The following is a 15346-nucleotide window of genomic DNA, read 5'->3' as shown; positions in this document are numbered from 1 at the left end:
AGAATTCTCTAAAAAACAGCCACTACTAAATTACTCTAGTTCTTCCTATCACTTAATGATAAGCACTACTCTCCATACCCCCTTCTTAGCTGCTGATTCAAATATATAAAATAACCTCAGCCAATTGAACTGGCATTTAATGTTTTGTTTTTTTAACTAAGGATAAGGCCATACGGGTACAATGATATAATTTCTCAAAGTATTTGCTCCTGCAGACGAAAATTCCCACTGTCCCCCCTTTTGCCCCCCTCCACCTCAAGAATTTAATAACTAAACTTTGAATTCAAATTGGAATTAAGGAGTACAGGAATGAATAGTATAGTATAGCAAGGGAGTCAGACCTTAAGCCTCCACAGTGGGTACCCCAAATTAGGATCTCTGTTGAAAAACCTGGTTGTTTTTGTTCCGGCACTGAGAAGATATTCAGCTGGCAGGCCTTGTGTTTGTGAAATGTAACGAATCTGAAATGTCAAAACCATCAAAACATTGATTTGGAGTGAAAAGGTAAATTATTAAAAACTTTTACACTAAAATATTATAAATATTAGCTCTAGTCAAAAAAAAAGAAAGGTACTGCAAAGAAATTAACTATTTGATCAATACAAATGAAATTTATCTGTAGATATATATGCTAACCCACTCACAGATAATTCCCAAATATTTATTCAGTAACTTCCTTGTTACTATACCTATTATTTACAAGGAAAACTCAGTTTTGAAAATTTTCTGTGTGACCTTTTTTTTTGGTAGATTTCTGATACAGAGTTCAAAAAACTATAAGAAATTTCTAGGACAGAACAGAATAGTTTCCAACAAACTATTTCATGGATTACCAAGGTTTTGTTTGTTTGTTCATACATTATCAAATTTAAGAGATTAGGAAAAAATTTCCATAAACCTCTTCCTTCCTTGGCTACTCTAGCTCTTGTCAATTGTCCCCACTCTAAATTGCTCATACCATAAAATTAAACAATTTAGTTTCTCTATCCCCCCATCAATAAAAGGCAGGTACTATGTTCATTCATTCAATTTTTATTTTTATTTTTAGTTGCATTAGGTCTTCATTGCTGTGCATGGGCTTTCTCTAGTTGTGGAGAGCAGGGGCTACTCTTTGCTATGGTGCACGGGCTTCTCATTGCGGTGGTTTCTCTTGTTGTGGAGCACAGGCTCTAGGCGCACAGACTTCACTAGCTGTAGCACGCAGGCTCAGTAGTTGTGGCTCGCGGGCTTACTTTCTCCGTGGCCTAGAGAAATGTGGGACCTTCCCGGACCAGGGATCGAACCCGTGTCCCCTGTATTGGCAGGCGATTCTTAACCACTGTGCCACCAGGGAAGTCCCCATTCAATATTTATTGAACACCTACTTTGAACTAGACCAGCAGTTCTCAAAGTGTGGTCTGGGGAACACTTAGGGGTCCCCAAGATCCTTTTAGGGAGTCTATGAAATATAAACTATTTTCATAATAATACTAAGAAGTCATTTGCCTTTTTCATTTCTTTCTCATGGGTATAGAGATTTCCAGAGGTGATGTGTGATGATGTCACTGCTCTGATGGCTAATGAGACATGTGCCTGTATATTCTTGTGTTTTAAAAGTGTCCCAGTTTTGGGACTTCCCTGGTGGCACAGTGGATAATACTCTGCGCTCCCAATGCAGGGGGCCCAGGTTTGACCCCTGGTCAGGGAACTAGATCCAACATGCATGCCACAACTCAGAGTTTGCATACCACGACTAAGGAGCCCATCTCCCGCAACTAAGGAGCCTGTGTGCCACAACTAAGAAGACCACCTGCTGCAACTAAGGAGCCCACGTGCCACAACTAAGGAGCCCACCTGCCGCAGCTAAGACCCAGTACAACCAAATAAATATTTTAAAAAATAAAAATAAAAGTTTCCCAGTTTTATTGTTCACATTTCTGTTTGCTTTCACAATTCTCCCTATCCAAAAAAGCAATCTGCTTCTTTCCTGACCTACTGAAAGTAAAACAAGAGGTAATTTTTTTAACCATCCCCCCCTCCACATAAGAATGGCTATATTTAATGACGAAATTAGAAAGAAACTTTTAAGCAAGGAAATCTTACTTCTCACCTCTCCACCCCAAAAATTTCAGTTTTAATTTCTAATGCAATATATATTAATAGATATAAGCTACATAAACAGGGCTCTTTGGGGTCCTCAACAATTTTTTAAGAGTGTAAAGCAGAGGTCAGAAAACTATGGCCTACAGGCCAAATCTGGCCGGCCGTCACAAGACAATTTTAGAAAACAGCAGGATATTACTCTGAATCTGTGAGAGGTACCTAACTGGAAGCCAAAATACAGCATTGGCAAAATAGAAAAAAAAAAAAAATTGATGTGGATGAGAACATTTTAAATGTGAACTTCTTTTCCATACAAAAAGGGAATTTAAAATCCAGGATAAAATCTGTACAATGAAATACTATGCAGACATTTTAAATGATAGGGTAAAAGTATATTTATCGACATTGTAAAGAAAGATATTTCATAATATACTAACTGAAAAAGCAGATTACAAATTAAATATGACCTCACTTAAAAAAATTACACTTCACTGATTCTAAGAGGCACATTTTTTCACATTAACATCTCTGAAATTAGGATATGTCTTAAAACTGATAGCCATGATAAATCATGGTTTAATTGGAAGCATTCTTTCTTAGAGGTACAGAAAAGTAGTTCATCTCTCAATCAACAGTGTCTTAGATTTGATGAAACACAGTATATGTATTCCTCTATGTCCATAAGTTTATATATGAAACATAACTATATGTAGCACATATTCATTCTTTCAGTAAGTACTTATTAAGCCAGGCAGTAGTGATTGTTAAAATAGACATGGTTCTTGCTCTCATAGACTTTGCAGTCAAGTGAGGGAAACAGACACTGAATGCATAATTCAAACTGAATTGGCATCCTGAAGAAAATAAACAGGCTTCTATAAAAATACATAACAAAGGAACCTGACCTAGACTGGGGACTGGTGAGGAAAACATACTTGAAGAAGTGACACGTTAGCTAATAAATGAGTAGGGACTGACTAAACGAAATGAATGGGTGGTGGAGAAGCATTCCAGACTAAGAGAACAGTATGTGTGAGGGCCTGTGCTAGAAGGAAACATTCTTAACCAGTGCTGAAATGATGCCAGTGGGGCTAGTGCAAGAAAAGCAAGAAGAAATGGTATAAGATCAAATCTTGAAAGAAAGAGAGGAAGAGGAGAACAACCCAGGTAGAGGCTCAGAGGCCATATTAAGGATTTAGCCCTTAATTCTAAATCACGGGAAACCACTAAAGAGCAGGGGAGTGGCATGATCAAATTTGTGTTCTGAAAAAAAAACACTCTGGAAAAAAGACTAGAGGGAGGCCAGAGTAGGTAAAAGGGAGGTTGTCTAGTAGCCCATGTAAGTGATGAAGACAGCCTGGACGAGGGTAATAGCAATAGGAAAAAATGAGTATAATCAAGAGGCATTAGGACATACATGGTCAGGAGATACATGCATGTCCATACATGCATGTGCACACGTGTGCGTGCATGTCCACTCTCTCTCTCTCACACACACTCTCTCTCTCTCTCACACACACACACACACACAAACTGCAAAACTACATTTCCCTTCATAGAATTTATCTCAATTGTACTATATTATTATTTGTGTGATTTACTTAATGTCTATTTCCCACCACCAAACTATAGCCTCCATGAGGGCAAGGACAATGTTTTATTCAGCACTGTATCCCCAGTAACCAGAGTACCTATGACAGTAGTCAATGAATACATAAAGAAAATTAATAAATTAAAATATATAAATAAATACAAAATATACCAAAACGTAACAGGTTACCTTTGAGGGGTAGAACCACTAAAGGTTGAAATTTTTGTCTCTTGGCTTACTGCATCTTTTCTAATTTCTCTACAATAATGCACTTACAATATTAAAACATTAAAAATGTTTAATATTATAGAATGAAAAGAGTTAAACTGTGAAAGTAGAATGGGAACTATCATACAGATACTGCTTTTCACATAGCTTAAAATAATGCAACAACAAAGGCCCCACCTTACCTTTATGCAAACAGAAAGTATTATTGTCATTGTTTGTTTGTTTGTTTTTTGGGGTTTTTTTTTGCGGTACACGGGCCTCTCACTGTTGTGGCCTCTTCCGTTGCGGAGCACAGGCTCCGGACACGCAGGCTCAGCGGCCATGGCTCACGGGCCTAGCCGCTCCGCGGCATGTGGGATCTTCCCAGACCGGGGCACGAACCCATGTCCCCTGCATCGGCAGGTGGACTCTCAACCACCGTGCCACCAGGGAAGCCCTCCCTTGCTGCTTTTAATGTTTTTTCTTTGTGTTTAATTTTTGACAGTTTGATTAATATGTGTCTTGGCGTGTTTCTCCTTGGATTTATCCTGTATGGGACTCTCTGTGCTTCCTGCACCTGCTTGACTATTTCCTTTCCCATGTTAGGGAAGTTTTCAACTATAATCTATTCATATACTTTCTCAGACACTCATAGAATTAGCAAGACACTCAGCAATTCTACTTCTAGCTTTATACCCAAAGAAACGGAAAACAGGGACTTAAACCCTGGTACACCAATATTCATAGCACCATTATTCACAACAGCCAAAAGGTGGTAACACCCCAAGTGTCCATCAACAGATGAGCACATAAAAAAACGTGGCATATATACATATACATACACACACACACACACACACACACACACACACACACACACACACATACATATAGACATACACACAATGAAACACTGATCAGCCATAAAAAGTAATGAAGTTCTGATACAGGCAACAGCATGGATGAAAAACATCATGCTAAGTAAAAGAAGCCCAGCACAAAAGACCACATATTGTATGTGATGAATATGCTATGCTAGCATAGGCAAATCTATACAGACAGAAAGTAGATTACTGGCTCCCAGCGTGGTGGTGGGGTGGTTAGGGAAGAATGGGTACTGACTGCTAGTAAGTACTGGGTTTCATTTTAGAGTCATGAAAATGTTCTAAACTGATTATGGCTATGGTTCACAACCCTGTGAACATACTAAAGACCACTGAGTTGTACACTTTAAATGGCTGAATTATACAGTATGTGAATTATATCTCAATAAAGTTGTTTTTAAAAAAACTCAGCTGTAAGAACAAGGATCCTGCCACAGGAATCTTTCTATATAAGCAAAGATGCATCAAGATAAAGTATTCCCAATCCTGCTCTACAACAGCAACACCCTATTTATTCATTATTAAGCATGGGAAAAAAACAACTTTCTCCTACAACCCATTTTCACATCTGTGCACCAGGCAAAAATTCTCAAAACTACTATATCATTTCTTTACAAGGTAACCCCCCATTGTACCTTAGCTTCTAAATCTAATTTTATTTGGTTCCACTTCCTAGGAATATTTACAATGCAATCTGTTTACTAAGGTTGAAGAGATGCCACAAAACATTTGGCCTAGGAATGGCACTTTAGAGGCTATAATTGCTCGGAGCAAGTTTTCTTAATCGGGGGTCCACGAATTCCCTAACTTTGTATATAAAACATTGTGAGCATATTTTTCTGAGAAGATCCATAGCTTCATCAGATTCTCAAGAGTCTAAAACCGAAAGAGGAGAATCAATGGACTGGTTCAAGTAACTGTGGTTTTGCATCATTTAATCTCCCTCACACTTCTTTGTTGTTGTTGTTAAAATAAGGAAGGTGGTTCACGTCTCACAAGGTGGATGAAAGACTGAAAAATTACAAAGCTCAATGTAACTGGTTACTTATCATATGAACAACTCATTTTTTATGTCTCACTCAGAGACAAATCCAAAGAGTCAAATTTTTGGAAGTTGGTAAATGTTACATCTACTGTAAAATGGACTGAGGAGTCAAAATGCCAGGTTGAATAGGGAAAAACACTGTTTTGCTCTTTTCTCTTTTAATGGTTTAAAATAACCATAGAACCATTTTTTTTTAAGAACAAAAAATGAGAATTCACAATTTACTTCCATGGCAAAACTTTTTTCCTTAGGACCAGTTTCTTAGGAAGTTGTAGCATATCTTCTAAAGCTTGTCTGTTTTGAAACATAGATAATTTGTTACAATACTTTTCAACTCATAAGATTTCCCTCCTAAATCTTATGTTACAGAGACCTAATACACATCACAACTTCTAGGGTCCAATGTGTTTCAGTATGCAGATAGTAATTACTTCAGTGTGTGTCATGTATAAAAAGGAATAAATAGCACTAAATGAGCCAAAGTTTGCTCTTAAAATTCCAACTTCACTTCCTTACTCTACTTTCATATCCTAATTCACAAGACATATTGGCTGACAAGTTAAGTCTCTAATAAATCATTACAGACCTGGAAAAGTAGCAACCTAAAGTAATATAAAATAAAATCCTTTTTAAAGTTTAGAATTGCAAATATAACTTCAGACTAAGAAGCAGGTAGAGAAAATTCTATTCTTTAAAAAATTATTTTTAATTGGACTATTCTTTCCCTACAACCTAAATAAATACTTCACTAGTACTTCTATTCCTCTAGAACCTTTCATCAGTAACTACTTGCTTTCTATTGCCATCCAAATAAACACTCTTACCTGATCATATTCTGAAGCACCAGGATAAAGAGGCCACCCCAGGAACAGCTCAGCTATCACACAGCCCAATGACCACATATCAATAGCTTCACAAAATGGTAATCCAAGAATAATTTCAGGGGCTCTAGCAAAAACAAAAATAGCAAATTAAAAAAATTACACATTATTTTGGGAAACTATGTTGATTAAGTCTTGTTTTAGTATCAGGTAAAGGTACATTGATTTAATGAAAATGAAAACAATCTTTGATATAAAATCCATAATTCGAAACTCTTGGCCCCAGATGTGTTTTGAAATTCAAGAGCTTTTTGAATTTCAGAAAGGTACTACCCATGCATAAACTACATACTTTATAATAATCCCAATGGAGTGTAGGGAAGCATCCCATAATCAAACACATTAATACTTCTGCAACAAAACATATGAGCAATCACACTAAGCCAGACAAATACTTTAAACAGCCTTACATTGATTCAAGCCAGGTCTTGCCAATAAATAAGTTTATACCAAACTTAGAAAAAGATTTTTAGCTTTGAAAGCTTTCTGAATTTAGAAATTACAGATAAGGGATTATGGACTTATTCTTTTTATTCTTAGAAACTTTTTAATTACAGAAAAATCAATTAAATGGCCTGATCAATAAATACCCCTTTATGACAGAAATGCCTTCTGTAGAGACACAGTGGTTCAAATCCTAATTCCATTATTTAACAGCTGTAGGCAATTAATCTTTCTGAGCCTCAGGTTCTTTTTTTTTTTAACAACTTTATTGGAGTATAATTGCTTTACAATGGTGTGCTAGTTTCTGCTGTATAACAAAGTGAATCAGCTATACATATACATACATCCCCATATCTCCTCCCTCTTGCATCTCCCTCCCGCCCTCCCTATCCCACTCCTCTAGGTGGTCACAAAGCACTGAGCTGATCTCCCTGTGCTATGCGGCTGATTCCCACTATGAGCCTCAGGTTCCTCATTCATAAAATGGAGATGAGTACCTCTTACTACATAAGGTTGTGGTAAGGTTAAAATAAATAAGTAAAAAATAATGATGATAATGATGTCATTCAAATATTAAAGCTCTTGACCAGCGCCTGGCACATGGTGTGTTATGTAAGTGTTAGATAAAACAATGACTATTATTATTATACCATCATTCTTTTAAAACTTTGAACTCTCTGTGTGCCTTCAGAAATATTCATTTCCACTAACGCTCCATGTGAGAAACCCAACCCTACGAAACCTTAAAGAGAAAACTATGGTAATACCATAAACTAAGAGCTCTCTCTATATGAATATATCCAAGGCAAAATTATTATCCGCTCTATGTTATACTTATAGAGGAGGAAACAGAGGCAAATAGATTAAGTAATTTGCCCAAAATCACACAGTTAATAAGTGGCAGAGCTAGAATTTGAATCCTGTAGCCTAGCTCTGAAGTTGAGTACATTATACTGTCTCTAAATAAGTAAAAGTTAAATACATACCTATCTATTTGGCATGGTGGTATACATGGTATTTTTCAAATTGTAACTAAAATTAAGAGATAAATGGATTCAAAAGGGGGATAATAATAGGTTATATTAATAATAGATGATATTTATATAGTACTTAGTATGTGCCATGCACTAAGTTCTTTAAAATGTGGGGTTCACTTAATTCTTACAACAATCCTATGAAAGTATATCTTATCACTGTTAAGTCATCAATTATAAGGTACACATTTTTCACATTTTAACATCTCTGAAATTAAGAAGATTCCTGCAAATGATGATATATTTTAGTTTAATGGCAGTGCCTTTACTTTCTTATTGGTACATAAATAATATTATATTTCATCTTACAATCAATGGCACCTTAGATTCTATGTAAGAAAGTATTATTTCCATTTTACAGATGTAGAAACTGGGCACTGGCAGGTTAAGTAACTTGCCCAAGGCTGGAGCCCAGGCAGTCTGGATCCAAGGTCTGAGCTCTGAAACACTTTATCATCTCCAAATAATTTCCTTTTCTTCTTACAAGTCACAGAATTTGAATCTGTAAGGACACTCCAGATCCAGATCCCTCATTAATCAGGAGCTAAATGGAAAAGCAGATCTCTCCATTAGGAACCACTGGCCATGGCTCCTCATGAAGTGCCTAGGTTTCCCAAATTTTATTCTTAAGTAGTATGTGCTTATTGTTGTGTTGTGTGTATGGGGGAGGGGGGCAGACAAAGACTGAGTGGGGAGGGTATAAAGATATTTCCCTAAATAAGAATATCCTCCCAGAGTAATTTTCTAAGTAGCCCCTAGAAAATGGTAAATTAGAGGACTCCAAAGGGTCTAAAAACTTTCCTGATCCTTGCACAGAAACAGCAGAAGATCCAGGCCTGCTGGGACTTACACTATTTGACAGCTAAGGGTGGAACCACTAATACCATCAGTTTGGGGGCTATTTAATGTGAACTGTGGTTCTGTTAGCCAAAGAGAACAAAAAAGTGATATTCCTATTGCAGGTGGCTAGAGCCCCATATTACTGATGGAATTTCAGAGTTCAATTAAATACAACCACTGTGGCATGTTTGATAGCATTAATAAACTAGAGGGTAAGAGTACCCAGAAACATAAAAGCCTTTCTAAAATTGAAAAGGAACACAATTTTTACTTTCACTGAGCAGACTCATTAATTTCTAAGTTCATGACAGTGCCAAAAATAGCTGGCAGGGAGAATGCAAATGGCTTTGTGCCAAAATAAAAACTGGGCTTAGAACATTCCTAAACATCAACTGAAGAGCAGCAGATTGATTTTGCCATTCCTACTATACCAGGAAGACATTTTAAAATCCAAAAGGCAGGTCACAGGGAGGGGCCAGGCCACCCAATAACTTACTTCTTTAAAAAGGTAGCCATAAGATGTGATAACTGTTAGGCTTCTAAGGCTTAAAGTTTAAGGGAAATTAAGAAAAACACTAATTCCATCTCCCAAGCCCACTAAACAAAAAAACCCTGAAGACTGACTGGAATCAGTTTTTCCATTTGGTTTTGCTCTGCTTCTGGAGTAACAAAAGCAGCTAAGTATTTCAAGTAAAAGCTCACCCAAAACAGTTAACTCTACCACATCTACCATGCAAAAAGGTAAGTATCAAAAGAAAAACAAGGAAAGCAGTAAAAATAAAGTAAAATAAAATAAGGCTGCTCAGTCTATTGAGGACTTTTCACTTTCATTAGAGCCTAAAAATGTTAGACTGATGTAAACTCCAGGAAGCAAAAAGACTTAAGTTATCTTCTTTTACTGAACATCATTTAGAGCAGGTTCACCTCTAAAGACTGAATGTTTTAACCTCTGAATTCAAATCAAGATTCTTGATAATATTTTCATTACTATATCATCTTTCCCCTTGGCCTCCAATATTTCTCAATCCCTCAATATAAACTATACACTGAAATTGTGGTTCTACTTCATCTATATAATAAGTTAATTACTCTTCTAGGTCCCTTTCCAGCTCTGACATCCTAACAACTGGGCAGTAAAAAAGATTACCTATTAAAGCACAGGAAAAAGGAAAACAAAACTAGCAGTCTTCCCTTTAGTAGGAAAATGGCATTAATTGTACTTTGGACATGGTGACCCTCCTCTTTGAAGATACATCCCATCCTTTGAGAACAAATACTAAACAGGCTCTCACTGCTATAACCAGGAGGTAGAAATAGCAATCCTTGCATTTTGATTTCCCAACTTCAAACTCCTTTAAATTGAAAACTTCCACCTAAGTCATAAAGCTCTATTTCACTGGAACCCAGAGCAAGCTAAGGTTGGAATCACTTAACAGCACAAATCATTCTCTGCTCATCTTCATGAACACTCTTGTTTCTTCCCACCCATCTCAGAGGCATCAAACCAAATAAGAGATGTTACATAAAGTCTAACTTCCTACATCTGTGGCTTAGGTGTTAACTGTGGTTTCAGTGTCAGATGAAACTGGATTGTTTGTTTGTCTAGGATAAACTGAAAATATGTTTTCCTTATCTAGATCTTGTCCTTCCGTACATAACAAAGTGACCTCAGCTTTAAGGCCAGCTAGCCTGTTCAGAATGGAAAAGCATTGAGCTTGTAAGCATGACAAACCTTTGTGCCTGAAACTCAAGCCCCAACGACAGCAACTTTTCTTGGAATTAGTCTACATTTACATTTACAGTGGGCTAGGAAATAAAGTACTTTATTTTAACTGCTTGAATTATTTAGCTGTGCCCATGGCCAACAGAGACAGCATGGTGGCAAAAATTTACGTCAACTGATAGTACTTTGGCATGTTATCAGCAAGATGAAGCAATGTAAACAATGCAATGTAAAAAGGAGGGTAAGAGGAAGGCTGGCTCTGGAGCCAGAATGCTTCAATGGTCAAAAGGATTTCAGAGAGGTTTTCTGAAAGACAAGAGGGTGAGGATTTAATGGACTCTAATAAAGCAACAATGCAACATGCACAGGACCACTGTGGATAAAATTTATATAAAGAAGGAATGCCTGAGCTGCTATTCCACTTGCCTTAGGCTCATCAAGTATTACTGTGATAGAGCTTTAGAAAACTATAAAAAGAATAGATAAAAACAGATTAGGGTGGATTGGAAGACAATGTTGTTAAGACGTCAACACTGCGCAAAGTGATGTGCAGACTCAGTGAAATCGCTATCAACACCAATGATGTTTTTTTCAGAAATAGAAAAGTCCATCCTAAAACTCATATAGAATTTCAGGAGACTCCAAAACAGCCAAAACAATCTTGAAAGAAAATAAAACTAGAGGTCTCACACTTCCTGATTTCAAAACTTATTACAAAGCTACAGTAATCAAAAAAGCATGGTACTGGCATAAAGACAGACATTTAGAACAATGGAACAGAAGGGAGACCCCAGAAATGAACCCTCATATATATGGCCAAAGGATTCTGACAAGAGTGTTAAGACCATTCAATGGAGAAAGGACAGTCTTTTCAGCAAATGGTGCTGGGAAAACTGAATATCCACATGCAAAAGAATGAAATTGGACCCATACTTTATACCATACAAAAATTAATTCAAAATGGATCAAAAACCTAAATATAAGAGCTAAAGCTATTTGAAGAAAACATGGGGAAAAGCTTCATGACATTTGTTTGACAACGATTTCTTTTTTTTTTTTTTTTTGCAGTATGCGGGCCTCTCACTGTTGTGGCCTCTCCCGTTGCGGAGCACAGGCTCCGGACGCGCAGGCTCAGCGGCCATGGCTCACGGGCCCAGCTGCTCCGTGGCATGTGGGATCTTCCCGGACCGGGGCACGAACCCATGTCCCCTGCATCGGCAGGCGGACTCTCAACCACTGCGCCACCAGGGGAGCCCTGACAACGATTTCTTGAATATACCAAAAGTATAAGCAACAACAAAAAAGACAAATAGGACTTCATCAAAATTTAAAACTTTTGTGCTAACAACACTATCAATATAGTGAAAAGGCAACCCCATGGAATGGGAGAAAATATCTGCAAATCATATATCTGACCAGGGATTAATACTCAGAATATATAAAGAACTCCTACAACTCAGCAACAACAAAAAACAATCCAATTCAAAGATGGACAAAGGACTTAAGACACTGCTCCAGAGAAGACATACAGATGGCCAATAAGCACATAAAATGATGCTAACCATCACTAAACATTAGGGAAATGCAAATCAAAACTATATGAGATATCATTTCACATACATAAGGATGGCTATTATCCAAAAAAAAAAACAGAAAAAAAAAGAGAGAGAAAGAAAATAACAAGTGTTGGTGTATTGGTGAGGATATGGAGAAATTGGAATCCTCATGCATTGCTGGTGGGAATATAAGATCATGCAATGGCTGAGAAAAAACAGTTTGGTGGTTCCTCAAAAAGTTAAAGAATTACCATATGACCCAGCAACTCTACTTCTAGTTTTATACCCAAAAGAATTGAAAACAGGGACTCAAACACTTGAATGCCAATGTTCATATTACATCATTATTCACAATAGCCAAAAATGTGGAAACAACCCAAGTGTCCATCAACAGATGAATAGATAAATAAAATGTGGTATATACATGCAATAGAATATTATTCAGTCCTGAAAAGGAATGAAATTCTGATACATGCTACAGAATTTCAGAGATTAACCTTGAAAACATTAGGCTAAGTGAAGTAAGTCAGACCCAAAAGGAGAAATATTGTATGATTCCACTTATATGCAATATCTAGAATAGGCAATTTCATAGAGACAGAAAGTCAAATAGAGGTAACAGGGGTAGGGGGTAGGAGGGTGGAGTAGTTACTGCTTAATGGTTACAGAGTTTCTGTTTTGGGTGATAAAAAACATTTGGAAATAGTGGTGAAGGCTATACAACACTATGAAGATACTTCACAACACTGAATGGTACATGTTAATGGTAAACTTCATGTTAGGTAGGTTTTATCACAATTAGAAAAACAAAAATATGTAGATGGCATATTTTCTGAGTCCCTATACAGGTTAAAATGTCCTTACATTATTTTCACACATAATATAAAATTCTTAGTTCAGAATTTCTATTTCCTCAAAATTTATTATAGGCATTTGGCATGTTGGACATATCTCTTGATAAAACTTAGTTTGTGGGTTATCTTTTTTTATTGTTTCACTTCGTGATTGGGTGAGTGTACAATCTGTGTTTAATGCATGACCATTAAAATAAATATCAGATTCTTTAAAATTAATAACTAGACAGATAAATGACGTACTGAGAAATAAAAGCTCATTTAAAGACTTTCCCGTCTTCTCTTTCAGTAATACTCCTTGATTACAGTACAGACAAAATTCTACATACCAGCATTTAAGTTCTGTCCCAATAAATATTATATATTGAAAAGGTAGCTTTATTAGAAGTATCAATATGGAAATATAAATCACTAAAGTATAAGGTGTTTGGGTCAAGGCCATTTTAGGATAACCAAATAAGTTCATATGCAAATAAGTTCAAAGGACTATGGAACCAAATAAGTTCATATGCAAATAAGTTCAAAGGACTATGGAGAATATTAAAACGAGAAGAGACCTTAGCAATCATCTAATCCAATTCTCTCTATTATGCAAGAAAGAAAATGTAAAATAATAAAACGTTGCTAGAGTTAAACTTGGAATTATTCCCAAGGCATCTTACCTGCCAAGAGAGGAACCTGGGAAAAATAGCAGCATATGCCCAAATTCATCACATATAAGTAAACATCTTATATATTTAAAGATACTTTAAAATGGGAAAATTAGGTATAACGGTAGTAAAGAAGGAACCAGATGCTACTATAATTCAACTAGGAACAACCTTCAGAATCAGACTGAATTAATTTTTCTAGAGTTAAAATTTCAGAAATAAAATAATGTTACATATAGGAATGCCACACACATGGAATATTAAATACTAAATATATTTAGGATAATACTAAAGTATATTATCCTATTCTGTGTTGAAATCTGTAAATAAATTCATTGTTATACATAGCCCTTTGTAATGTATGTTAAATATAAAGACAGATCTCTAGTTGAAGACATGCTCTTTAGCATTTGCCACTTGCCTGTAGTAACGTGACTGTAAGTAGGTTGAGCACACAGCTTTGGAAACGTGACTAGCAGAACCAAAGTCAATGACCTTCACTCGGTAGGGTTGGCGCACTGGATCGACCAGCATTATGTTTTCAGGCTTAAGGTCAGCGTGAATTAGACCAAGGCTCTTGAGCTTCATCAGGGCTGTGGCCACCTGCTGCAAGATTGGTCTGATGTACTTGAGTGGCAGTGGGCTAAACTTGTTCTGCTTTAGAAAATCATATAAGTTCTGCTCCAGCATCTCAAACACAAGGCAGGTATGGTTCTTATGCTGAAAGCACTCATAAGAACGGACAAAATTATACTCATCGGCATTTTCACTGCTTAGGCGGGAAAGGATGCTCACTTCAATCTGTCCTTGTCTGGCATAGGAGGGGTGGTTCTTCAAGATTTTAATAGCCACAATTTCCTTGGTGCTCCGCTTCCAGCACTTGGCCACCTGTCCAAATGTTCCCCGGCCTAAGAACTCCAAGACTTCATAGCTGTTTGTCATAGAGCAAAGGATCTCATGCTGGACCAGCTGGTAATCCCCTTCTCCACTGGAACTGCTACTCTTTGTGGTCACAGTGGTGGTCGTGGCAGCGGCACCCACCACAGTCCTGTTTTGCAGCATGAGAGGGGGATGTTCTTCTATGATTTGCACGCTACCGTTGCTGTCAACTTCCTCACTTTTTCTTTTCAATCCACATTTTTGATATGGCTCAAGCAAAGAAACGTTGCTTCTGTGAGTCAGGGTCTGGCTGCTTTGGAAGGTTGATGTAGCAGCACTGGCAGAGCTATCAGCAGCTGTTACAACAATATGCTCCACTGCAGGAGCTGGGAGGAGGAGGCCCTGGTCGTAAGCAGGGATGTTGAAATTTGCTACCTGGTGAGAAGAGTTGGCTTGCCCTTGTGTGGCTGGGAGGGTTTTGCTGTGGGTATAGTATTTGTCGTTGCTGCTCTGTCCAGAAACATCCCAACCAGAAGGCTCTATTTTCAGTTTCTTTGCACTGCAGAAGGCACTCGACGACACTGATGGGGGGGAAAACACCTGCAGCTGTGATGCCATACCTACATCAAGAAAGAGGAAGAATTAGGCCCTCAATTTTATACAACCCCTCAATTAG

The 15346-nt window shown here is 37.2% G+C and overlaps 1 protein-coding gene across 2 annotated transcripts in view; it reads right to left on the bottom strand.

Annotated features, from left to right (window-relative positions):
• The window catches only part of HIPK1 (homeodomain interacting protein kinase 1), a 47468-nt gene that overhangs the window by 21605 nt on the left and 10517 nt on the right, over positions 1–15346 (bottom strand). For both annotated transcript variants that reach the window (XM_060027576.1, XM_060027571.1), the window contains 3 exons: positions 14213–15290; positions 6634–6757; positions 342–461 (listed from right to left, as the gene is read on the bottom strand). In XM_060027576.1, coding sequence (XP_059883559.1) covers positions 342–461; positions 6634–6757; positions 14213–15288 — 1320 coding nt within the window. In that variant the 5' untranslated portion in view covers positions 15289–15290. The remainder of the gene's footprint in view (positions 1–341; positions 462–6633; positions 6758–14212; positions 15291–15346) is intronic.

The sequence above is a fragment of the Delphinus delphis genome, chromosome 1, assembly GCF_949987515.2.
Source record: "Delphinus delphis chromosome 1, mDelDel1.2, whole genome shotgun sequence".
NCBI classification, from domain to species: domain Eukaryota; kingdom Metazoa; phylum Chordata; class Mammalia; order Artiodactyla; family Delphinidae; genus Delphinus; species Delphinus delphis.
Note: the sequence above shows the minus strand (reverse complement) of the source record. Positions and strands in the feature narration are given on the sequence as shown.